Source organism: Barbus barbus, assembly GCF_936440315.1.
Source record: "Barbus barbus genome assembly, chromosome: 21".
In the NCBI taxonomy this organism is placed as follows: domain Eukaryota; kingdom Metazoa; phylum Chordata; class Actinopteri; order Cypriniformes; family Cyprinidae; genus Barbus; species Barbus barbus.
The window spans coordinates 10,925,061-10,948,797 of NC_136749.1; the positions used below are offsets into that span (position 1 = coordinate 10,925,061).

General features: G+C 36.3%; 1 protein-coding gene across 1 annotated transcript in view; it reads left to right on the forward strand.

Annotated features, from left to right (window-relative positions):
- creb5b (cAMP responsive element binding protein 5b) overlaps window positions 1-23,737 on the forward strand; it is a 70,553-nt gene that overhangs the window by 20,667 nt on the left and 26,149 nt on the right. The window contains exons 6-7 of the mRNA XM_079445237.1: window positions 13,653-13,779; window positions 15,839-15,949. Of these exons, the coding sequence (XP_079301363.1) occupies window positions 13,653-13,779; window positions 15,839-15,949 (238 nt within the window). The remainder of the gene's footprint in view (window positions 1-13,652; window positions 13,780-15,838; window positions 15,950-23,737) is intronic.

Below are 23,737 nucleotides of genomic sequence, written 5' to 3' on the forward strand. Positions count from 1 at the left end.
ATGGCAGGCTTGCAATAGAGTAGGCAGAATGTTACTATTTTCAATGGCGAACTGCCATCAGCTATATACATATATATATATATATATATATATATATATATATATATATAAGACTCACTATTTAGGGGCTACTGAACCTTGTACGAAGTTTATTTGGCTACAACACAATCCACTCTCCTTCTATATTCTATGTGTTTCATTGTTGGCAGATTTGTCAGTGGCAAGTACTGAGCTCATCTGCTGTCTAAGAATATACTGTTCCTGTTTTTGAGAAAAATCTGGTTAAATTATCAGAAAATAGAATGAGCAATATTGACAAACACACACTTCGGCAACAGAACTTACAGTACTTCCTCACATTTTCCAGACTCAACAGGTTGCCACATTAAATAATATAAATAAATAAATAAAATAATGAGATAAAATAAATAGAATATTACAGTAAATTATAAAATTTACAACTACAAAACCAGATTTTTGTTCTGCACCCCTCTCTCTACAAATGTAATTACCTGTACAGTGATTGTGAATGACTGCAGTAAGCTTAATCCAGGGTCCATCTGCTTTCTGAGTTTTTTTGGATGTGAAGACTAAAAGAGTTATACAGCGTCCATTGAATAAGGATAACAAGTCATTTTCATTGCTCCGCCATGTTTACTGAAGAGATTTGGAGGCTTGGAATCCATTAAGATTGGCTTTCCTCAAGTCTGCCTGCTTAACAGGGCTCAGGCGGGGGGCCCACAGCTGTGAAACACAAGGACCCTCAACCCCCAACTTTTCCTGTGATTCTCCAAGCGTTGCGCTGGGTTTTTCCCTTTATTCACACCAGCCCTGCTAAAAAGGCCGGCATATGCTATATTTTGGATGCTGGCCTCTAGCATACGATGCTAATATACTGTAGATATAATTAAAAACTGACATTTCTCTCATCTTATAACCACCCTCATTTCTACCAAACTTGCATGATTTTCTTTTGTGAAAACAAAGATATTTTGAAGAATGTTCCAGTTGTAGTTTTGGACCCCATTGACTACCATTGCATTTTGCATGGCTGCAGTATGATGGTTCACAAGGTAGGCAAGCATCAAAAACCATGAATCTGGGCTTTTCAGAAGGGAATACAGTCCCTCAGAGAGAGGGGCAGTTTGACAAAAAACAGTTTAAAGACCCTTCTGGACTAACAGAAACAAAGAAGGAAATGACAGAGCACAGGGAATCTGAATGCCATGGCTATTCAAAGGGTCCAAATGATTTGAATGCTCTCTGCATGTGAATTACTAACATCTGTTCCTGAGACATGTCAGTGTTAAATATGTTAGACATAGTCAGTCGGCTTGAGATAAAACATTGTGAGGGAGCTCCACCTCTTTAACTGGGTGATAAGAAAGTCCAGGGGTTGGAGAACATAACTGGTAACAATGAATACTAAATGTAACTAGTGTCTGAATGGTGGCCGTACTGATTGAGAGACGGATATGGGAGGACAAGTTCAGCAACAATAGTTCTTTTCTTCTGGAGCTGTGGTGATTGACATAGTTTTAGTTGAAACGCTCTTGCGACACAATATAATACAAAATGGATGGCAAGGCAAACTGTCGTTGGTGCCATATAAACTGATCATCGGGAACAGCTCAATGTAAATTCCTGTGAAACATTTCCTGTGTAACATCCAGTGAAACCAGAGCAGTTAATATTAAAATACATTTTTAACACTCAGTACTAACCACTGCAAAACAAGCATGCAAACAGTTTGCATGCTAATTAACAATTTAATTCAAAATAACTCTTTTGTATAACATTTATATAAAAAAAAAACAGGTAGCATATTAAATTAAGACTTCTAACTTCATAAAACAAAAATAGCTCCTTTGAATAGCACACTTCCTTTTCTGTTACTAAAGAATCAGACAAAAAAATCCCCACTCTGACGTAAGGAAGAGGCTATGAATTAAATTTTCCTCACTTCAACATTTTATTTCCTCTCATGCAAGATCGAGATAAAGCCATTTATTTTCTGTATATATACATATAGCCTATATAATAATTAATAATCATAATAAAAATAAAAATATATGAAATATTAAGGGCCAAATTTGCTCTTTTGGCGTTAAAGTAGTACTGTCAGGATTTACTGAAGACTAAAGAGCAGGGAAGAATTAGCACTGAAAAGGCGTGGACACAGTTATTTTTGAGCCTGACCTTATTGAATATGCATTTGTATGAGTTTCGCTTTCAGACGCAAAAATAATGGGAGGTATTAAAATTAATCACACAATGCAATGATTAACATTTGCGCTCGTCAAATTACTGGTATTTGCAGCATTTTTTTAACGCCCCAAAAAAGTATGTCTTAAAGCAGGTGCTAATTTGCACTGCTCTTGGTAGATTGCGCTGGTCATTATGGAAATGAGATGTTGCGTCTATGTTCTTTAATGTGCACATTGTCAGTAAATCACCTGCAGAATTTTCCCCTCCCATTGGCGCTTTTGTGAAATCGCGCACTAATACTAATTTGCCCTGTTTAGTAAATCATACTGTATTGACATTTGTAAAACGAATAATGCTTTTTATGCATCTACACTATTAAAAGAATTGTGCAAACCTCCATGTGCCTGCAGGAATTTCTTGTAGCTCCACTGCGAATTCGATGCCATTTGAAAGTTGAAGCAAACCTGAACCGCTCACTTTGCTGCAGTGTGTGCAGTTTGCGTGCTTGTGTTTTCACACCTCTAAACATAAGAGGAGCTGGTTTTCACACCCATAAATAACAGGAAGATTGTGAGGTATTTTGGTGGTTGAAAAGGAAGCTGTGCACTGCAACACAACAGCATGAGACAACTCAGTGATGTTAACCTGTTCTAACCGTTAGAAAGGCCGTGTCCAAATTCTATTCTGAGAGCCTATTGAATTTGATGGGGAACTTACTTCTCGACCGTTGATGAAGTACAGGCGTGTAGTACAAATACATCCACAAACATGCTTCACCCCTGTTGAAAAAAACAGTGTATGCTGGTAAGGTACGTTTTGATGCATGGCTGCTGGTTTGAGCTGGTCCTTAGCAGGTCATGAGCTGGTTTAAGCTGGTCATGTGCTGGCCCTAAGTTAGTCCTGAGCAGGAGCTAGTTGCTTAGGACCAGCTTAGAACCAGCACATGACCATCTTAGAAACAGCTTAAGCCAGCTCATGACCTGATAAGGACCAGCTCAAACCAGCAGCCATGCTTTAAGACATACCTAACCAGCATGTGCTGGATTTTTCATTAGGGACCTGCCATGCCTTGCCCTTTGACCCATATGTCCTTTGACCTATGACATACTAATAGCAACTGAAAATAATTTACTCTGTGTAACACAAATACTGTTTAACCACACAGATAGCTTTCTTGGTAGCTATATAGCACTGACATAGTACTCAACTTAACCATGTCACAATCACTTCACACTCATCAGATCGAGTTCGTCATTTGACCTACTCATTTGATATGTTCATTTCAAACTTTTTTTGCGCAAGTGTGCCTTTATTTCTTGTATTTAGATTTTATAGCTCACAATTTGACTGTAGTTTTTTCTTGTAATTGTGACTATAGCTCACAATTGGATATTAATCATAACTAATATCTCACTTTGTACTTTGCGTGAGACTTTAATTTTTGCAGTTGTGAAATATACTTCGCAAATGTGAATACATTTTTTTGTAATTGTGATTTTCAGTTTCACAATTTCCTGTAATTCAGAAATTGCAACCTTATATTTCTTAATTGCAACTTTTAGTGTCTTACATTGAGACTTTGTATATAAAATAAATCATAAAATAAATGAAAAAAATGTTTCTTTGTACTTTTCAAATTTATTTCTTGTAATTTATCTCACAATGCAACTTTATATCTCGTAACTGTGACCTCATAATTGCAACTTTATGTATTACAGTGAGACTTTATATCTCACAATATGACTGTATATCTGATTTCAAAATTTATCTCACAGTTACCTCATAATTTTCTAAAACAAAAAATGTTACTTTGTACTTTGCATGAGACTTTATTCTGAATTTATTCCTTGTAATGTGGCCTTTATATATGTCTGTGACTTTATTTCCTTTTAATTGGGACATTTAATTGCAATCTTATCTCACAACTGACCTATCGGTAAGCCCCACCCCTCGAACGCAGATGAGCCAGTAGCAGTCGAGTATCAGTTGCATGGGGAGCAAAACTCGGACATCTTTAGGTTTCAGCACCAAAGACAAATATTGGAAGATCCAAAGCTTTTATCGATTTTATGGGGTTTATGCTTCAAAAATGGAAAACCGATGTGCCGGGGGTACTTGAAACACTGGTTCCAGGTATCCCGAGAGGATAGGCAATAGAATTTATTTTATTACATTTCCTAAACCCAAACAAAACAGAGCAAAAATGTCCCTAAGCTTTCAACCCCAATCCCAATGAAGACGAAAATGATAATTTTCTGGTTGCCAGCCTCTCATTAAGTTAAAATTTTCATCTGCTCAAGCAGAACATTAATGTCATCTTGTGCTTCAGCAAGGTATCCCTGGCTAAAACTAATGTTAAAGTTAATGAGTCCATGCTAACGAACAAACCTAAATAGCGAACTGGTCTCACGTCATGTACAGTGTAGTTAAGTCAAAACACATAAACTAAGCTTTACATTTCAGTGCCTCTCCATATTAAACTGGTTAAATGTAAATTAATTGAACCTTACCCTGAGGTACATGAACAGTGTTGATCTGAGATGTTGTCATTGCGATTGTAACGACCATAGCATGAGACTTCTCCTGTTTGCATTGTGATCTGTATTTTTACATTATTTTGAAATATTTTATATATACCTCCATGTCATATTTAAGTCCCACTTAAATGATGGTACTTCCGTGACCAAAATTGATCAAAAACATCTTGGGACAAGGTTTTCACACTGACAGCTGTCATTGAAAGACAGTAGCAACTAGTAGCGTTTATTTGTCCGAGTGCACAACAGTAACTTAGGGGGGCGGGGCTTACCGATGGGTCAGTTGCAGCTTTATATCGTACAGTGAGACTTAATATATCACAATATGACTGTATGTCCGATTTTAAACATCATCTTATGATAACCTTTTGTTTTTGTCTTATAAAAGGCAAGAAACAAAACTTGATTATTGCTCTCTTAGGACTCTGTAGAATTGAAACACTCACATACTGCACAGTTTTATGACTCCAACCTGTCAAAACTTGATACTTGCTCTTTGGGACTCTGATTCACCCTAGCCGAGGCAGCGTGCAGTGTTGTTTTTGTACGAGGCTGCAGAGGAGAGCCCTCCCGTACCCTCTCCACCCCCCTCCGGTTCCTCTTGTGGGCCAAAACACAGACGTCATCGATTTCTTCACAAACTGCTTTCAATCACATTGATCAGAAATGCAGAGCCTCATTGTTAGGATTTAAACTTCTTGACCCCTCTGATGGAAAAAACTAACTGTGGTTGATGTTTTAGCTAATTACACCATGCAGAGAAAGCCAAAACTTGTGGTCACCCACCCTGAGAAGATCTTTCCGTTTAGGGTGGCATCTTCCGGATACGCAACGAGTGTGTATGTCTTGTGCATGTCTGAAAGAGAAAGAATTTCAGAGGACAGAGGGAAACAGAAAGAGAGAGAAGACAGGCGGGCAGGATGTACATCTGAGCTGAATTAGAGTGAGCTCATTGTGTACGGCGTAGGGTTTAATAGTGCGTTTGGAGAGGAACGCCCAGGCCCTGCTCCTCTCATTCCAGCACCACTGTGTCATCCCCGTCTACCACACAGACACATGCAGAAACGCACACACTCCTGCAAAGACAGAGAGAAAGAGAGAGACCCCCGGAGCAAACATCAGGAAGACAGGAACTGCTGGTCAGAGGAAGAGAGGGATCAGGGGTAGATTGAAGACAGGGGTCCTAGACTGAGAATATGAAAGGATGGAAAAGGGAAAGAGGAAAAGATCTAGGGTGCCGGATAGACAAGAGGAACAAAGTGATCAAATAAAGACTTTTATATGGATATAAATAAGAGAGACCGGTGTACTGTGGTGTCCATGAGTCTGAGATCACATTGAAAATTTGCGATTCAAAATCTAATTTAAATTAGGAAATAAACAAAGTTTTAGGACTTGTAAAATGTAAAAAAGTCAAATAAAAAAATAAGTTAAACAATTTAGTATTTAAAGGGATAGTTCACCCCAAAATGAAAATTTTGTCTTCATTTACTTACCCTCATGTCGTTCCAAACCTGTATGAGTTTCTCTCTTATGTTGAACATAAAAGAAGATATTTTGAAGCATGCTGGTAATCAAACAGTTGTTGGTCTCCTTTGACTTCCATAGTATTTATATAGCCTACTATGGAAGTTAGTGGGGACCAACAACTGTTTGTTTCCTCACAATTCTTCAAAATATCTTCTTTTGTGTTCAGCATTAGAAATAAACTTATACAGGTCTGGAACCACATGAGGATGAGTAAATGATGACAGCATTTTCATTTTGGGGTGAACTGTTTCTTTAAGGTCCTGCCCTATTTTTAGGTCTTAAAAGAAAAAAGTACATTTGTGACAGTGACCATGATCAATGATAAACTTGTCTAAATTTGGTCAGGCTCTCAGCTGTATAGATACAGTATACAGTATGTCCTTAGAAAACATACTAACGTGTTGAAGACAGACATTGCAGATTGTTGGTTTCACAGTCTTTGAAGTCAATACAAAACAACATTTGTTACCTGTTTTATAAGGATTTTATGCATTGGGAACTGATAAGATCTTGTGAAGTTGTCTTCAAATGCCAGGTGTCATTCTTTGTAATTATATGTGTGATTCGTTCACAATAAATGCCCCTGATACTCTTCAAAGTTTTTTGTTCTTCACTCAGGGATAAAAAGAGGTTTTTTTAGATTGTGTTTGCAAACTTTCTGGGTGCGGAGTGTTTTCTGGAAAGTTTGTCTGTTGAGCTGTTTCAAACCATCAAAACGAACTCCAACCAAACTTTGACCAGATTTTGTTCAAAATGACATCACACAAATAGTGTCTATTTTAATTTTATGTTCACTTTGTGCTTATTAAAGCCTGTTCACACCAAAAACTATAACTATTAAGACAACTATATTAGCGTCCACTCCAATGCACAATAATGTTCTGTTCATTATAAACACGTGCTGCCTTTATATCATCTGCCGCTTTAAATGCTTGAGCTCTTTAAAGTCGGATAGATTTATTGGCTGTGTTTTTATTGTTCATCAGTTGTAAAAAATCCTTCTGAATGTGATTCCAAAGACATTGCTCCTCTGTGTTTAGTTGTGGAGACTGTGGACTTGCCTATTCTCATAGAATCGGAATGATTATTAAAATGTTATAGTTATTATAGTTATCATCCTTGGTGTGAAAGGTCATTTATTACAAGAGAAGCTGGTGTGGAATTAAACACTTTCCCCTAATACACTCTGGAAATGTTAAAGCAACAAAGAGGATTTTCTAACTTGAATGTTGGAGTTTCATCCACACAAGACAGGCTGTCTTGTCACAATGAATGGTTTAAAACGCTATTACATGTCTTTTGCATTTCCATGGCTAAAAGCATTATTGATTAGCCATGGGAAGGATTCAAATCAGTGTGATGAGTTGACAGACAGGTGGGGGCGGAGCCTGAAACCTCCCTGGGTCAGTCATGCCGGAGAGCTTTTCAGCATAGTTTCAGTCACGGGAAGAAACAACTGGCTGGCTGTGAGCCAAACCACTCGTTCTGTTTGTCTGTCTCTCTCTCTCTTTCCCCCTCACACACTCTTTCTCTCTCAGCCGGCAGCGATGAGAGATGTATCCATGCATAATTGGGGCTTTGTGGTGAGCTGTGCCATGCTTGCTCGCCCCGAGGTATTCCAGGATAAGTCTCTCGCCGTTGTTCTCATTGACAGACCTCGACTTTACATGGAACTTAAGTCGAAGTCACCGCCGCCTGTCAACGAAGTCCCTCCTCTGAACGGTGCTTTTTCATCGCCCCATCCCCAACGGTCTTTAATGAGACTCAGGCTCCCTCACGGCCCTTCCCAGCTTGATTTATTTGATCAGATTTATATGATTCTACCCACTCTGCAGTCCTTGGGCCCGTGGCAAGCCCGCTCTCTCTCTGAGTGTGATTAAAGTGGTAAATCAGGGGCAGGTCCTGTGCTGTGTTTACTCGAAGCGCCAGGCAGCTGCAAGCTGTTTGGCCTCTCTCTGTTTCTCCCGCTGTTTAGGCCCATTGCCATGGAGACCGCACCACCGTCTCCCAGCGGCTGGAACCATGCCCCGTGTCTGCTCAAGTTAGTTTGGTGCAATGAGTAAGAGAGAGAGAGAGAAAGAGAGAACATGGTATTCAGAGAGAGCGAGAGAGATGGTGAGACTTAAAAAGAGCGATAGATGGGGGGGGGAGCAAGAAGCCAAGAGCATTACATCATTGCTGGAGTGGAGTCAGAAGGGAAGGATATGAGTCAGTGGGCTGACTGTGCCTGGCTCTCTCTCTCGCTCTCTTTCTGGCTCTCGTCTCGCTCTCTCTCTCACTGAAGTAGTAGTCAAGCCTCTTACGCTGAAGTCACTTAAGTTGGGCATGTAGAGATGAATGTATGTGCTTACAGCATGATTTAAACAACTTTCTCATGTCTCCAACTTACTATGATTATGAAATGTTATGTTTATACTGTGTTTAGGACAGCCGTACAAAGACTGAATGCAAAATGTATTACTTGATTATGTGAAGAATCTAAAATTTTCATGAATTCATTGTATATAACTATCCAAAATTGTGAATCTTCTAGAAATATTCAATAGATTCAAAGATTCATTCAGAATCTTTTAGAATTTCTAGTTTTAGAATGTTGTCTATTGAAATGCATTCTAGAATGCTTTGAATGTCATTATCTAAAATCACTTCAAGAATCCAATCTAGTGTTTTCTTTGGATTTTCTCAAATCTACAAGATTGAAATGTCACTGGCAGAAACTATACTCTTAAAGAATTCTTTAATAATGACTCCTACTTAATATGATTATGGAATATTATGTTTATGCTGTTTAGCACAGCCGTACAAAAGCTGCATGCAACATGTTTTGCTTATGGAAAGGCTTGAATGTAGAATCCAAATATTTTCTAAAATTCTTGCAATTCCCTTCTACATTTCACATTTCACATTTATTCATTTAGCTGACGCTTTTATCCAAAGCGACTTACAATTGCTATATATGTCAGAGGTCGCACGCCTCTGGAGCAACTAGGGGTTAAGTGTCTTGCTCAGGGACACATTGGTGTCTCACAGTGGATTCAAACCCGGGTCTCTCACACCAAAGGCATGTGTCTTATCCACTGCGCCATCACCACCCCTTCTAGATAGTGTTCAAAAATGCATTGTAAGTCACATTCCAGAATGGAGAATGTGTACTGATATCCAGAATACTGACTTTTCTAGAATTGTTCTCTCCCTTTTTGATGATGTATAGAATGCATTGAATGCACATCAGTGCTTTTATGGGATTGAAGTCTCATCTTAATTTGCCCTGTTTAGTAAATCTGGTCCTAAATCTTCTAAAATTCTTCAATATTTTCTTTTAGATTCTGTTCTAGAATGTGTCTGTGTAAAACAAACTAGAATTATTCCCTGCAATATTATACTCTATTATGCAGTAAATATGTCACTAAAATGTTTTACATTTGGAATGCTTCTAAAAATTCTAAAATTCTTCAATAATTTTCATTTAGATTCTGTTCTAGAATGCACTGAATATGTTATTAGAACTCAGTCTAAACTTCAATTAATTTTCTCATTTTATCAGTTTAAAATCTCATAGAATTCTCTTTAAGGGCCATTCATTAAAAACAAACTGAATGAATTTCTAGTAAACCATTCTCAAAACCATTCTTGCGTAAATGATTGCATTAAACTCTATGTGACCATTTAAATACAGTAACAGTCATTTCACAATGATTTAAACAGAATTCTGCTTGTTTCCTGAGTAAGGCCCCCTATATTCTGTACTAGAATGCGTTATGTATTGTAAATGCTTGAAAAAGTCACCATGAGATTACCCTGTGATGCTATAACCTTATACGCAAGGAGAGTATAGACTAACATCTTAAACTCTCTAAGACTTGAGGCTCTCTAGGAAGGTCAGTGATGTTGGCTTTGGTGTCTTTTAGCTCAGAGAGAGAATGATAGTGGAGGATCCTGCTGAAATCGAGAGAGAAAAAGAGAAAAGACAGCGAGGAATAGAAAGGGAGGAGTGATGTCATGTTGGAACAGGGAGACAGTGTGTGTAATGTGAGAGGAGAGGGTCAGGATTGCACTGTGTGTGTGTGTGTGTGTGTGTGTGTGTGTTTTGAGTGTGTACATATGCCCACCCCTCACCCTCCGGGGGTCTTATTATCCCCTCTGAAATGACAGCCTGTCATTAATACAAAATATACACTAGACCATACAAACACACTAACACACACAGACAGTAATGCACTTGATGTACACCCACATGAGCAGTAATTCTGGGTGTATGGAAAGTTTTTGTCTCATGATATTTTGCCCTTTCATAAGAGGTTTATTCTTTATTCTCTGTTGACACACACTTTTTATTTCTTGCTCGCTGAGGAGCAGGTGAGCGAGTTTGACAGGGAACCTGTACAGCGTCTAAAGCGTCTTCCCATTGGCCAGATTGAGCTCTTAATTAGGACCGTTTCCTGTTTCCAGAGTTTTAATGTGCAGCAGGACTGGCCCGCAGAGAGTTGCCCCGCTCTCTGTTTCTCTGTCTCCCACTCTCTTTTCCTTCATCTCAGTGGTAACAGGCCAAGACTATTTTTTCTTCAACCTATGTTGGTTGAATGGTGGTTCAGAGCTGAGCTGTGGCTGTTCTCCACCACAATAATATAAATCATCTAAAATTCCCTTATATTTATTTTACACCAGAAAACAAAAGGAGACAAGCTCAGGCTGCCTCTGAATATGCATACAGTACGTCCCTACTATAAAGTAGAAAACAGTATGTGAAAAGAGTAGTATGTCTAAGTTCATAGTATTCACAAAACTATATGCAAAAAGTATCTGAATTACCGAGATCTTAAAGTGTCCAATGGATGATGAATATAGTATGTCTGGATTCATTCATATTGCACACATTTATACTTAAATAGAATGTAGTCGCAAAGTACTTAAATTCAAAAGTCTACTCAGAGTGTATGCGATTTTGGATGCAATTTCAGTATTTAGTGGCGGTTAATGAGTGCAGGTTTTGTGCTATTAGCAGAATGCTAATGTTGTTAGCTTTTTACTTTTTTTTTTTTTGTTTTGCTAAATATGTTAGATCGAAGCAATAGTTCACTGCAAAATGAATCTTCTGTGAACTTATACTCACCTTCATGCCATTTTCACATACTGTCTTTTGTGGAACACAAAAAGAGTAATTTTATCTGATATCCTGGCTTCACTACAATGAAAGTGAATGAAATTAGGGCTTTCAAGCCCTAAATATAACATAAAATCCAGTAGGTTTTATACACGATTTCAAGTATTAAGAAGCTACGTATGTTTTTGAGAAACCAGTTGTGGCATCTTGACACTTGAATATATGTAAACGCAAATGAGATTTGACAGCTGAGAGGAATATTTATAGAAAATAATTTCAGTTTTCACAATAAAGTGAGTTTTATTTAGGGGTGAACTATTCCTTTAATATAAGCCAAATCTCGCATGGGTGTGTATATGTGTGTGTTTCAGAGATGTGAGGTTGTTAAGCATGTGATGGATTGGAGTGTTAGACACAAATGACAATATGTCAGAATGTTAATGACCGTATGTGCTTGTGTGTGTGTGTGTGTGTGTGTGCACATGTGTGTGTGTGTAGGCATACACAGTAATCATGCAGTGTAAATGCTGCTATTTAGGCCGGATAAATACAGGTATTTGTTCAGGTGGGGACCCCCTCCTTTCCCTTTCAGCTGTCCGTCAGCTCTCCAATCAGACTGAAATAATGCTTGTCATCTGAGGCTAAAGGTTATTCAGACAAGCTGCGTTTCTCCACACTGTGTGGTAGTCCAAGTCTATAGGTGGTGTATAATGGTGAAGTTAGTGGGTGCTATATTTGACATTGCCTATATATCAGTGCGGTCAGGGGAAGTGGAGTACTAGCAGCTTCTTGCCAACCCAGAGAGGAAGTTGTGTGGTTGGTGTCTTGAAACTGCATATTGTGTGCCACACCTGAGGTTTTGTTAAGTGCATTACCTGTATGAGAGAACGTTTTATAGATGTTGATTTTATTATGCTATTAAACTCTCTCATATGTATGCAGACTCCACTAACTATGAGAGAGATTTGTAACAAGCTGATATGTCAAATTCATCTTGCCATCTTTTTTGTATTCATCCACACCCACGCTTTAATTGAAGAATGCAGGGTTTGATCAGCCTTAAGGCAAAAGCCTTAACCTCCATTGAGAGCTTCCAGCAGAATGTCTTTTGCTGGGAAAGCCATTCTGCCTCTCTGTGCATGCCTGAATACTTCTAAAAGAGAGAGTTCACCCAAAAGTTTAAATTCTGTTATAAGGGTCAATGACATGACGCTATCGATTAAAAAAAAAAAAAAAAAAAAAAAAAACGACAGGCAATAATAACTACGTTTCAAGGTCCGTAAGTGTCTTAAAATATCAGATAAATAAATATCAGCCCCTCTTATGTAAAAGGCAAAGTTGCCGATATTTATGAATTGATCATTTATGGTGTTCAATTGTGTACAAAGGTGTAATGAAATGTTTATTTTTTTATGTAATGATTACACTTTTTAGGGCCATTTTAGAAATTATTTTAGGATGTAAATTTCTTAGAACTTGTGTTATTTTGGTCACACTTTATTTTACGGTCCAATTCTTGCTATTAACAAACCATTAACTATGACTTTTGCCTCAATAAACTCCTAATTTGCTGCTTATTAATAGTTAGTAAGGTAATTGTTAAGTTTAGGTATTGGGTAAGTTTAGGGATGTAGAATATGGTCATGCAGAATATGTGCTAATAAACAGCCAATATGATAATAATAGTCATGCTAATAACTAAGCAACTAGTTAATAGTGAGAATTGGTCCCTATACTAAAGTGTTACCATTATTTTTTAACTAATTTTTCAAAATATTTTATCATAGACACTTTTATATGAGATTGCCATTCTATATATTTATATATTGTAATATATTGTAATATAATTACCAAATTTTGCCATAAGTCAAACATATTAAGGTTCTGCAATATATAAATATATTGTGGAAACTTAGATTCCTGTAGAGCTGCTTTGCAACGATTTGTATCGTAAAAAGCGCTATACAAATAAACTTGAATTTAATTGAATTTATATTTTGGACATTCTGCTTAAATAGCTCCTAAACTTACAACATGAGGATGAGTAAATGCTAATAGATTTGTCATTTTTCTATTAACTATACCTTAAAGTAGGACCGAATGTAGCACTGAAAATTCTTAGGAACTATGACAAATTGAAACAAGAACTAAATTCACCCGCCCGTATGGTACAATTTCCTAATAATGTCAAATGGGTTTTTCTGACTTTGATCTGATGAAACCAGTTAATCTAATTTTTCCATCATTTTTCTTTCTCTTTTGGTTCTCTTTCTTAGGCCAGTGCCTGGTTCGCTTTCCTCGTTGTTGCACCTGAGGAACAGACAGCGACAGCCACTGCCGGCCTCCATGCCTGGCACATTGCCTGACCCAACTATGCAAGGATCGTCTGCTGTTCTGATGCCTGTGAGATCATAAATAAACCCACAAACACACACAATGCATTTACACTTCCCAGTCATGGTTTCCTGATGCCTCTGACAAGCGAAACGCATTAATACGCACACAAACTCATCTTTCATAGACCATTCTCATGCTTTTCTCAGCGGTCTGCTTTAAATTAATGCCTTTTCCAGTGCTGTGACCCATATCAGTGGCTGCTTTATCAGGAAGCCCATCAGCAGAGGTGTAATTTTCTACCAATGCTCAATCTGGTTTAATTCTATTTCAGATATGTCAATAGGAACCTGAATGCAGGCTGAGGAAGGAGTGTGTGTGTGTGTGTGTGTGTTTGAGCGAGCCGCCCATATCAGGGTTCTAATGACACGACACATGTTCTCATTGTAACATAAGCCAGTCCATGTCGGCTATGGAGGTAAAAGCACAGAGTTGATTAAATTAAACTAGGACGTTTTTTTCAATCTCGATTGACATCCCAGGAAAGGGGTGCTGGGTGGGGTCATATTTTTAAACCAAATATTCCTCCAATAATTACAGCGGACTGCTGCACTTTCACCCTGCTATAGGTCATCAGGGGGTTGGAAAGGGGGGTCGGAGGGAGATCTTGGGTTTTAGTAACAGGACCCCCAGTCTCTCTCAATCTCACATACACACACGCATTGAAAGTACCATTTTACAGTTTCTCTCACCTTAAACAGAGCGTAAATCACCTGAACGCGATTTGTATGAGTGCAAGCATCTAAAACCTAAATTTCAGTCTTCGTGCACATTTAATTGAGACTTTCTGAATTAAGACATTCTGTCTTTCTCACAGAACTGAGCTTTGGTTTAGTTTACGGTCTTGTTAATAGTCCTATTTTAAGCTTCACACTTCTGCAGTATTCAGCTTCCTCTCTTAGCTTATCTTTGACTGCTGCTTTTCCCACAGAGTTGCGGAATATGCATACACACACACACACACACACGCATATTGGTTTTTGTGGTTTATGGGGACTCTCCGTAGGCGTAATGGTTTTTCTACTGAACAAACTGTGTGTGCTATTGCCCTACACCTAAACTTAGCCCTCACAGGAGACTTTGTGCATTTTTAGATTTTCAAAAAAACACCATTTAGTATGTTTTTTTTTTTTTAAGCCTTTTGAATTACGGGGACATAGGCAGTGTCCTCATAAACCACCTTCATATTGTAATACCTCTGTCATACCCATGTCATTATACAAATTTGTGTCCTCATAAACCACATAAACATGCACACACACACACACACACACACACACACATTAGGGTTCTGTGAATTACATTTATACTGACCAAACAATATTTTCTATCTTATTTTCCCCTAACCAAACCCTAACCTTAAACCTACCCCTTACAGAAAACATGTTTGCATAGTTACACTTTCAGATAAACATCATTTACTATTTTAAATCATTTTTTCCCCTCGTGTGGACTGTAGGACGGTCCCCACATTGTCAAAAATTTCAGGTTTTACCGTCCTTGTTGGGACATTTGGTCCCCACAATGTAGCATAAACAAGTACACACACACACACACACACACACACAAACCACACATACATATTTACCTTTATCTAAATAAAACTTTTTAAGATTTTACATATAAAGCTTTTTTTAAATACTACAGCATGACCCTAAACCTAAAATAACATATTAATGTAATATTAATGTAAATAAAAATGATTTTTTTAAATGTATTAATTAATCAGTTCATTTAATTAAAATATTATTTTTAATTAAAACATTTAGATTAGAAATAAATCTTAATGAATTAACAATTTTGATGTTTCTAAATAAAATGTATATTACAGAATTATATTTAGCCTCAAGAGAAGATTTAATCATTTAACTAGTTAAATAGGTTAGCTAGAAGAAGTAAGAAGTAAGCTTTAACTAATTCTTGTAGCGTTTTTCTGTAATTTTGCCGCCAAATGTTTAGGACGTACACTAACATTTACACTGTAGCTTGCTTGTTAATTTTTATTTAAGTTGTTTCAAGCATTAATGTGTTTGATTCTGAAGTAGTATGTTCACATTTGTGGGTACAGATGGAGAGACAAATGTCTATGGGCTCCAACATGATGGGCATGCAAGGCCCTTCCCACAACAGCTCATGCTCCTCCCCTCATGTTCCATCCATGCACTCAGAGGCAAAGCTGGTGAGTCAGTCTCACACACACACACACACACACACACACTTGCATATTTTCCTTCTTGCCTACTCTGTATGATTTGATTTGAGTTCATTTTTATCTTCTGTTATTGTTACAGAACTAGTCACCCGTGTAAGATACACAACACTTGCACGTATAAGCACAAAAAAGACTTTTCCCTCCCTCTCTTTCTGTCGCTCAAATACTTATAAATGCACACACATAGACACACGCTCACATCTTTCTCTTTTTTACTACAATGTATGCCAGCTTGTCTGATGTATATCTCGATGCCCTGAATATACACTTGTGCCTCTGCTGCTTGTTAGCACTAGTTCAGCATGGAGGTGATCTCATCAGAAACAAAGCAGCCAGTCAGAGCTCTCAGAGCTCGAGACAGAGAACGAGAGAAAGAAACAGACTGGTGGAGAAAGTGGGAAGGAGGGACTAGTAGTTTTCTCTTGGAATGGAACGAAAAGGAATATGTTTTTTAACACTTTTCATCAATATGTAGCGATGACAAACTGATTTGTAGCTCTCTAGTAGCTATGAGAATGTACTAAACTTACACCACACACAAGCTGTTAGTGGATTTGACTGCTAAAAAATCAAAACATTGAAAATAATGCACCATTTTAAAAATGCTGTCATTACTTACTTACATTTATGTCATTACAATCCCTTTATTTCTTTCCTGTGACACAAACGGAGATATTTACAGAATGTTCTGGCTGCTTTTTCCATACAGTGACAGTAATGATGACGAGAGCTCAAACAATGTCAAAAAGGTGCTTATAAACTTTTTACTTATAAAGTACAAAAAAGAAAAGAAAACTGTGAAATTTGTTTAAAAATCAAAATAGAGCATAAAATAACAAAAAAGGAAAATAAAAGAAACAAAGAAAGAAAACAAGAAAGAAGAAGAAACAGTTTTAAAGAAAAAGTTGTCACACAGGGAATTCTGGGAGTGTACTGTAAATGTATAGTTTTTCCCTGTAAATTATGAGATCACTTGTTCTTTTTAACTTCCAAAAACTGTGTTTAGCAGTATTTTACTGTAAAATTACATGAAATATCTCATTAGATCTACTATACTTTTTCATCAAATATAGAATTTACCAATAACCATTTTTACAGTAGCCTAGCTACTTTACCGTTAACATAATTATCATTATTTACAGTGTGCAAAACCAATGCGTTCAATCAAGATGTGCAAACTCAAGTGCAAACAGTGCTTTGTGTTTTGAAAAGTCTAAAATTTTAAATGTTATTTCACTGTTAAAAAAAATCCAAGTTGAGAAAACTTAAAAGTTTAAGGCAACCAGCTTCAGGAGATTTTTGAGTTTTCTCAACTTGTTTTTTTCAGTTTATACAACAAAACGTTGAGAACTCAAAAATCTCCTGAAGCTGGTTGCCTTAAACTTTTAAGTTTTCTCAACTGTGATTTTTTACAGTGTTGAAAATAACTCAAATAACTCAAAACGTTATTTTGCATCTATTTACATTTCAAATATGACTCGTCAAGGCTTTTTTTTGTCATCACTATTGAAGCCTGACAGCCCTCATCCTCATGTAAGGAAATAACATCTAGTACTTTTTTGTTCCACGTATGAAAATCCTACAGGTTTGAAACCACATAATGGTGAGTAAATGATGACAGAATTAGTATTTTTGTGTGAACTCTTCCAGGACCGTTACATCCGTCTGCCAGGATTTGGACAGTTACCAAAGATCCCATTTAAGTATGTGGCTGCTCACACGTTTTAGTTGAGCTTCATAGCGGTGGCAAGAGGATCAGGAAGACAGATTTGGTAATTAGATTAAAATCCACTAATTATACCATGTAATAATCCGGTATTTGTGGATTTGTAATTGGACTCAGGAGGGAGTTAATTATTTTGCTCTGAGAAAAAGGGGAGTGCAGACATTTCGAGAAAGGCGGAGACTGAAAAACAATACAAGATAAAAGACAGAAAGCAAGAGAGAGAGTGTCTGTACGTCAAAGCATGAGTGATGATTCTGATGGTGGAAAGAGCGTTCGAAGAGCACTTAACTCTCTCTCTCCTGCTCTCCGTCCCGCTGGAGATTGATCGCCATGTGTATTTTTTAATCCTTTCGTTTGTTGCTATGGTAACGGGCAGGGGGAGCGTAATATTACTTTAATGTGCAGTCTTATCTGTCCTCTGGCTGGACTCCAGGCACATCCCCCCTCTCTGCCTCGCTCTCGGCCCTGATTGTAATTGAATTATAAATTACTTTTTTTTTTTTTCTTTTGCTCTGACACATGAAACCTTTTGTTTTAAGCTTTCAAGAGTCACTAAAACAATCTTATAGGAAGAATTAAACCAAGGTCACCACGCCTTTGGATGCTGGATAATTCAATTATCTGTAAGAATGCAAATAAATATATATATATATATATATATATATATATATATATATATATATATATATATAAATATAAAAAAAACAGTTCAAATGTACTTCAAATTGAATCCTAAAGCGATGAAAAGAAAGCTGCCAACATCTGGCGTTCCAACAGTCACTCCACAAAAAACTGAGATTTAAAAATTAAGATTATTATTGTAAAATAATATTAATTATAAAACAATAATTAATAATTATATTATTATAGTACTAAACACTTAAGGGGAAAAATAAAAAAAGAGTTACTATAACTATATATATATAGTATATAACTATATTTATAGTTTTATGTATACTGTATTGTGTAATATAAGACCTTTTATCTATTTTTTTTTTTTTTTATCTATTATATTTTACCAAATGAAAAAAAAAAAAATAATTCCCTGCTTTGTAATAAAAATGTAAAAGATTTTTTACATAATACATTTTTTTTATTGATTTTTTTCAAAATAATTAACAATTTTTCTTCTCTTTAGATGTTTTGATATTTTACTATATAACAACACCAATATTTTTTTTTCATTGCATGTTTTTTTTCTTCTTTTTTTCTTTTTGTAAAAACTATGGCATCCGTGCTTGCCCGGCTGGGATAATGGTAAGTGTTGCTATCAGGTGACCTGTTCTAGGGTGATCAGAGCCATGTGTCCCCCACATGGCCCGGCCCAGCCCGGCCATGCCCGGCCCAGCACAACCCCAGTGTGGCGCTCCAGCCCTAATCTCATTATACAGAGATGTTGACTTATTCCAAATGGGAAATATCTCCCCCAACTGTAACCTCATACCCAACCCTCAGCCACAAGAGAGAGAGGGTCGAACTAGAGAACATGAAGAAAGCGAGAGACAGAGGAAAGTGGAAGTCTGTGTATGTGAGAAAGACAGCGAGAGAGTGTGTGAGGCGATAGTATGTTCGACGGTGGATCAGTGTGCATATGTGTGTGTGTGTGTGTGTGTGTGTGTGTGTGTGTATTTCTGTGCTCTTTGGCCGATGAAGCGAAATTGATTTTGTGGTGGGCCAGGGGGTTTCCGGTGAAAAAAAAACCTGCTAAAAGTGCTTTTGTTCCCACGGGACTGTAGTCAGATCATCACACACACACACACACACACACACACACACACACAGAGTGCTGTGCTATCTTCATACTCTGTGGTTAAGGTGTCATTTATCTCAGGCCAGATGTGGATGTGTGTTTGTGGCTGTTTTGCTCTTGGGCTGAGCAGCAGAATATTTATTATTAATGAAGCCTCTGATTATATGTTTCAGATATCCAGTTGTTCGATGTGCTGGGCAGATGTAGTTGCTCTGTTGTTGGAGTGGGAGTGAAATACAGTATAATTCTCTCTCCATTTACTCTTATGATATATTTTCATAGACATATACTCAACAACAAGCTAGATAACCAAACAGCACATGTGCTCTGTGTCCGGTCTTTTTTTTTTTTCCTCCACATGCTGTGTTTTGATACATCTAAGTTCTGGTGTCTGTGGAAAAGGAAGCACAAACGCTCTTATCAGAGAAAGGAAAAGGCCTGTGTATGTGCCAGCTGAACCCTGTCAAACTCAGTGCGGATTCACTTTCAGTTCCACCACTGTTTTGGCATGTGCAGGATTTCAAGAGAAAAGTCCCTATGAGTTTTTTGGCAGTTATACACTGTATACAGCTTACAGATTCCTTTGAAACATTAGCATGTAAATATTTGCTTAGAGCTGTAAACTAATGTAATAAAGGTAACTATGAGACAGAAAACGAGAATATCCTTTTCTTATTCAGTGTTTTTGTCTTGATTTTGAGAAAAAATACAATACATAACTGGAAATAAATGGATATTCGATTGTAAATAACAGGTTTGACAAAGCCGCTTAATTCCAGTGAAGACAAGTTTTGAAATGTAATATTTTCATGTGAAACAGTGTGAGAAAACAGTGACTCGATTGAAATGTGAAAAATTACCAATCTATAACAGGATAGAGACAAAAAAAATGGCATAAGTAACATCAGATGTAAAGGAAAGTTCTTCAGGAGGAGGGAGATTTTTATTTTTTTATTTTTTTTGGGGGGGGTGGCATTTTTTATTTTAATATAAGTTTTTCTCTTTGCCTGATGTGTTGAAAGTGTTACTTTTATTTAAATATAAATGTTTTTTTTTCAGGTGATACATTTTCAAATGACTTATTTTAGTAAATATAATGTAAAATAAATTGTAAACAATTTCAGCAATTGTTATGCATGTTTACTTTTTTAGAGCTGGTTTATCTTTAAAAAATTTAATTTTTTTTAAATGAACAAGTACAAAGACAAACAAAAAAAGTCAGGAATGTGCATTAAGAATGCAAATAGAGTTTATTTTTTATTGCATATTTAAAATTAAACTGAACTGTAAAGCAAATTAAAACAAAAAAAAATTAACTTAGTAAGATGTGCTTACAGTATTTTACAGTATTCCCTCATGTTTTAAGTATAAATTCCACCAAATATATTATTTAATATTTAAAAAAAAAAAAAAAAACATTCTGTGCATGGAAAGAAATTTAAAAAAGAAAAAAGACAGACATTAAAGTAATTTGACTAAAAATACAAAATAACCTAATTATGCAAAGAATCTATTTGCAAGGCTATGTCCTTATAGCTGCTCCAGACAAGTTCTCTTGACCAGGAACTGAAAATCTACGACTTCTGCTTGGAATGTTAGTCTCACTATTCATGCCAGTGACAGTTAAAAACAATCTGTGGTTCTTTGTTTTATCATGGGGTAATTATCCATTGTTTACATTGTTACTAAGGATGATAAATTTGTCACTAAGCGTCAGACTAGGTGGTGAGCTTTTTTTATGAGATAAACAATACTATATGTTCCTGCTCTGTTTCTCCGGGGCCCTTGCGCTGGCACACGTCGCTCAGTTGACATAATCCTTGGCATGCTCTAAATGCACTCGTTTTTTTTACTTGAGCAGTGGGAAAAAAAGGAACCTTTCTTAAAGAAACATTTCACAAAGGGATACAGCTATCAAAGTGATGTAAAGTTTTTATGTGAGCGCTGGAGATTCAGGCTTATGTAATCGCACCCTCATTCATCCACAGACGATCAGAACCGATAGCAAAAGTATTCAGATGCAGGCATACTTGAAGCAAAAAGTTACATTTTTGTTCAATTTATTTAAACTAAATATTTTATAAGTGTGCTGGGTTACACTCTTTTCTAAAAATATTTTGTGGTTTTGCTTATAATGATACAATTTTATTATTTCTATTGTAATTAGGATCAATGGCATGTTGCTTTTTATCTGAATCTATTCATTTATTCAAAAATACATAAAAAATATGATTGATTCATACATACAGTACATACAATACATACACCTCTGCTGCGATGAGTATGTGTATAATTTCGGAATTAAAATGTATTTTGATATTTTTAGAGCATATCAAGCATATCATAAATGTTAGTGATACAACTGTCCTGATATGATAGTGAAAAGAAATTTGATATAATTTGATATAACAGTGAAAAGAAGTTTGGTATAATATTTTATTAGAAAAAAAGTGGTCTTTTTTTTTTTTTTTTTCAAAACTAATTGATGAATTAATCATTTTATGCTTGATTACTTGATAGTTAAACCATGTCTTTTTTAAATCTTTAAATTACAACTTTACAAAGAGTAAATTTTTAAGAACTTGGCAGATGCATGTTTTAAACTTATTTTTATAATATTTTTGATGTGGATACTCTCATGTAAATTCCTCATTAATTAAATACATTTTTCAAATATGTAAAAAAGATTTTTAGAGTACTTTTTACATGAAAATATATCTTCAGTCTTTCTACTTTAAATTTTTACATTTAATTTGATGTTACTTGCCATTCCTTTGTAAGTTTTTGTGAGCTTTATTAGTCATTTTTGAGTGAAAATTGTTTCTGAATTTTTTTCAGCATATACGTATTATGTCTATATGGAAACTAATACCTTGTGCTGTAAATGTGGGATATACAATTATGTAACTTAATTTTAAATCTCATGCGCAATTTCAGACTAATTTCAATGAATCAGAATTTCTGCTTTATTTAATTATAGTCTCCATCAGTGGAAGGTCACAGCCCTTTACTGAAGAGACACCTGCAGCTGGTGCACAGGTTGTGTGTGAAGCTCTGTTTGCCCAACGACAATCTAAATCCATGTTTTGTAAGCAACATCTGTATGAATGGTGGCATTGTTGGGGGATGATGTCATAAGAGAGGGGTGATGAGCTAACGCACAGCTGAAAGCAACCCGACCATTACATATGTTAACATACAGAGAAAAAGAGAGGGAGAGACTAAATCCTTTGTTTAAACATTTAAAATGAGTTTAAAACTCATCAGTATTGCTGCCTATACAATGGCTGCATATCATATAGGCTATGTCTAAAATCTCAATTTACATAATTTTTTATTCATTTTATTCTTGCTTTTATGCACCTAAATCACAATTGCATAATCTAAGTTAGTTTCAAAATAGAGAGTCAGAACTACTTTTAGCTTCATTGTGCTTGCAGTCTTTCCTTGTGAATGCAACAAAAGGATTATGTCGTTCAACCAGTGCATTTACAATGCACAATTGTGGTTTTCATTGAGTGGATGGGGGATGGAGAACTTCAAGAGTGCACGTGTTGTTATAGCTGTATGAGCGTACAGTCTTTTGGGTAACGGTTAAGAGGCTGCCAATGGGTCCACATAGAGTTTAGCTGGGTAAACTAGTCACATGTTATAAAATGATCACCAAAAAACACCATTTAAGGCCCTGTTTGAATGAAGGAAACTGCAGAGTTCCCTGCTTTGGCTGACAGAAGCATCTTAGTGATGTGTAGTGTTTCCAGTCGTCACAACTTACATAGAATTGTCCTGTATTGAAGGAAGCAGAATTATGTTCAGAACTACATCCATAAAGGCATAGAGTCCCGTGTTTTAGCATTTTAGCATTAACAGCTAAGAGCGCTAAGAGAATGTTTATTGTATTTGAATAAGTTTTGTTTGTAAGGGTCAATAAAATGACACCTTAGTGAAATATGAACACATTTTGTGGGGGTCTATCAGTGGTTGTTTGTATTACATGGACCCTACTACTTGATAGCAAGGAAGAGATGAAGGTAGCTCAGCTAGCTACTATCATACACTGTGACTATAGTACTCTGTAGCATTCCCTTGTTAAAAAGAAGACTATAGTTTTAAAATTACTGTAATGTTTTTTTTAAATGAATATGTTTTTGGACACTTAATGGCATGTTAAACGAAAGTGTTATAGTTTAAATGTATATTAAATGCAATTATAATTGAACATAAATGCTTTTTCACCAAATTAAGTAGAACTCAAGTATGAAGGACTTAATTTCATAAT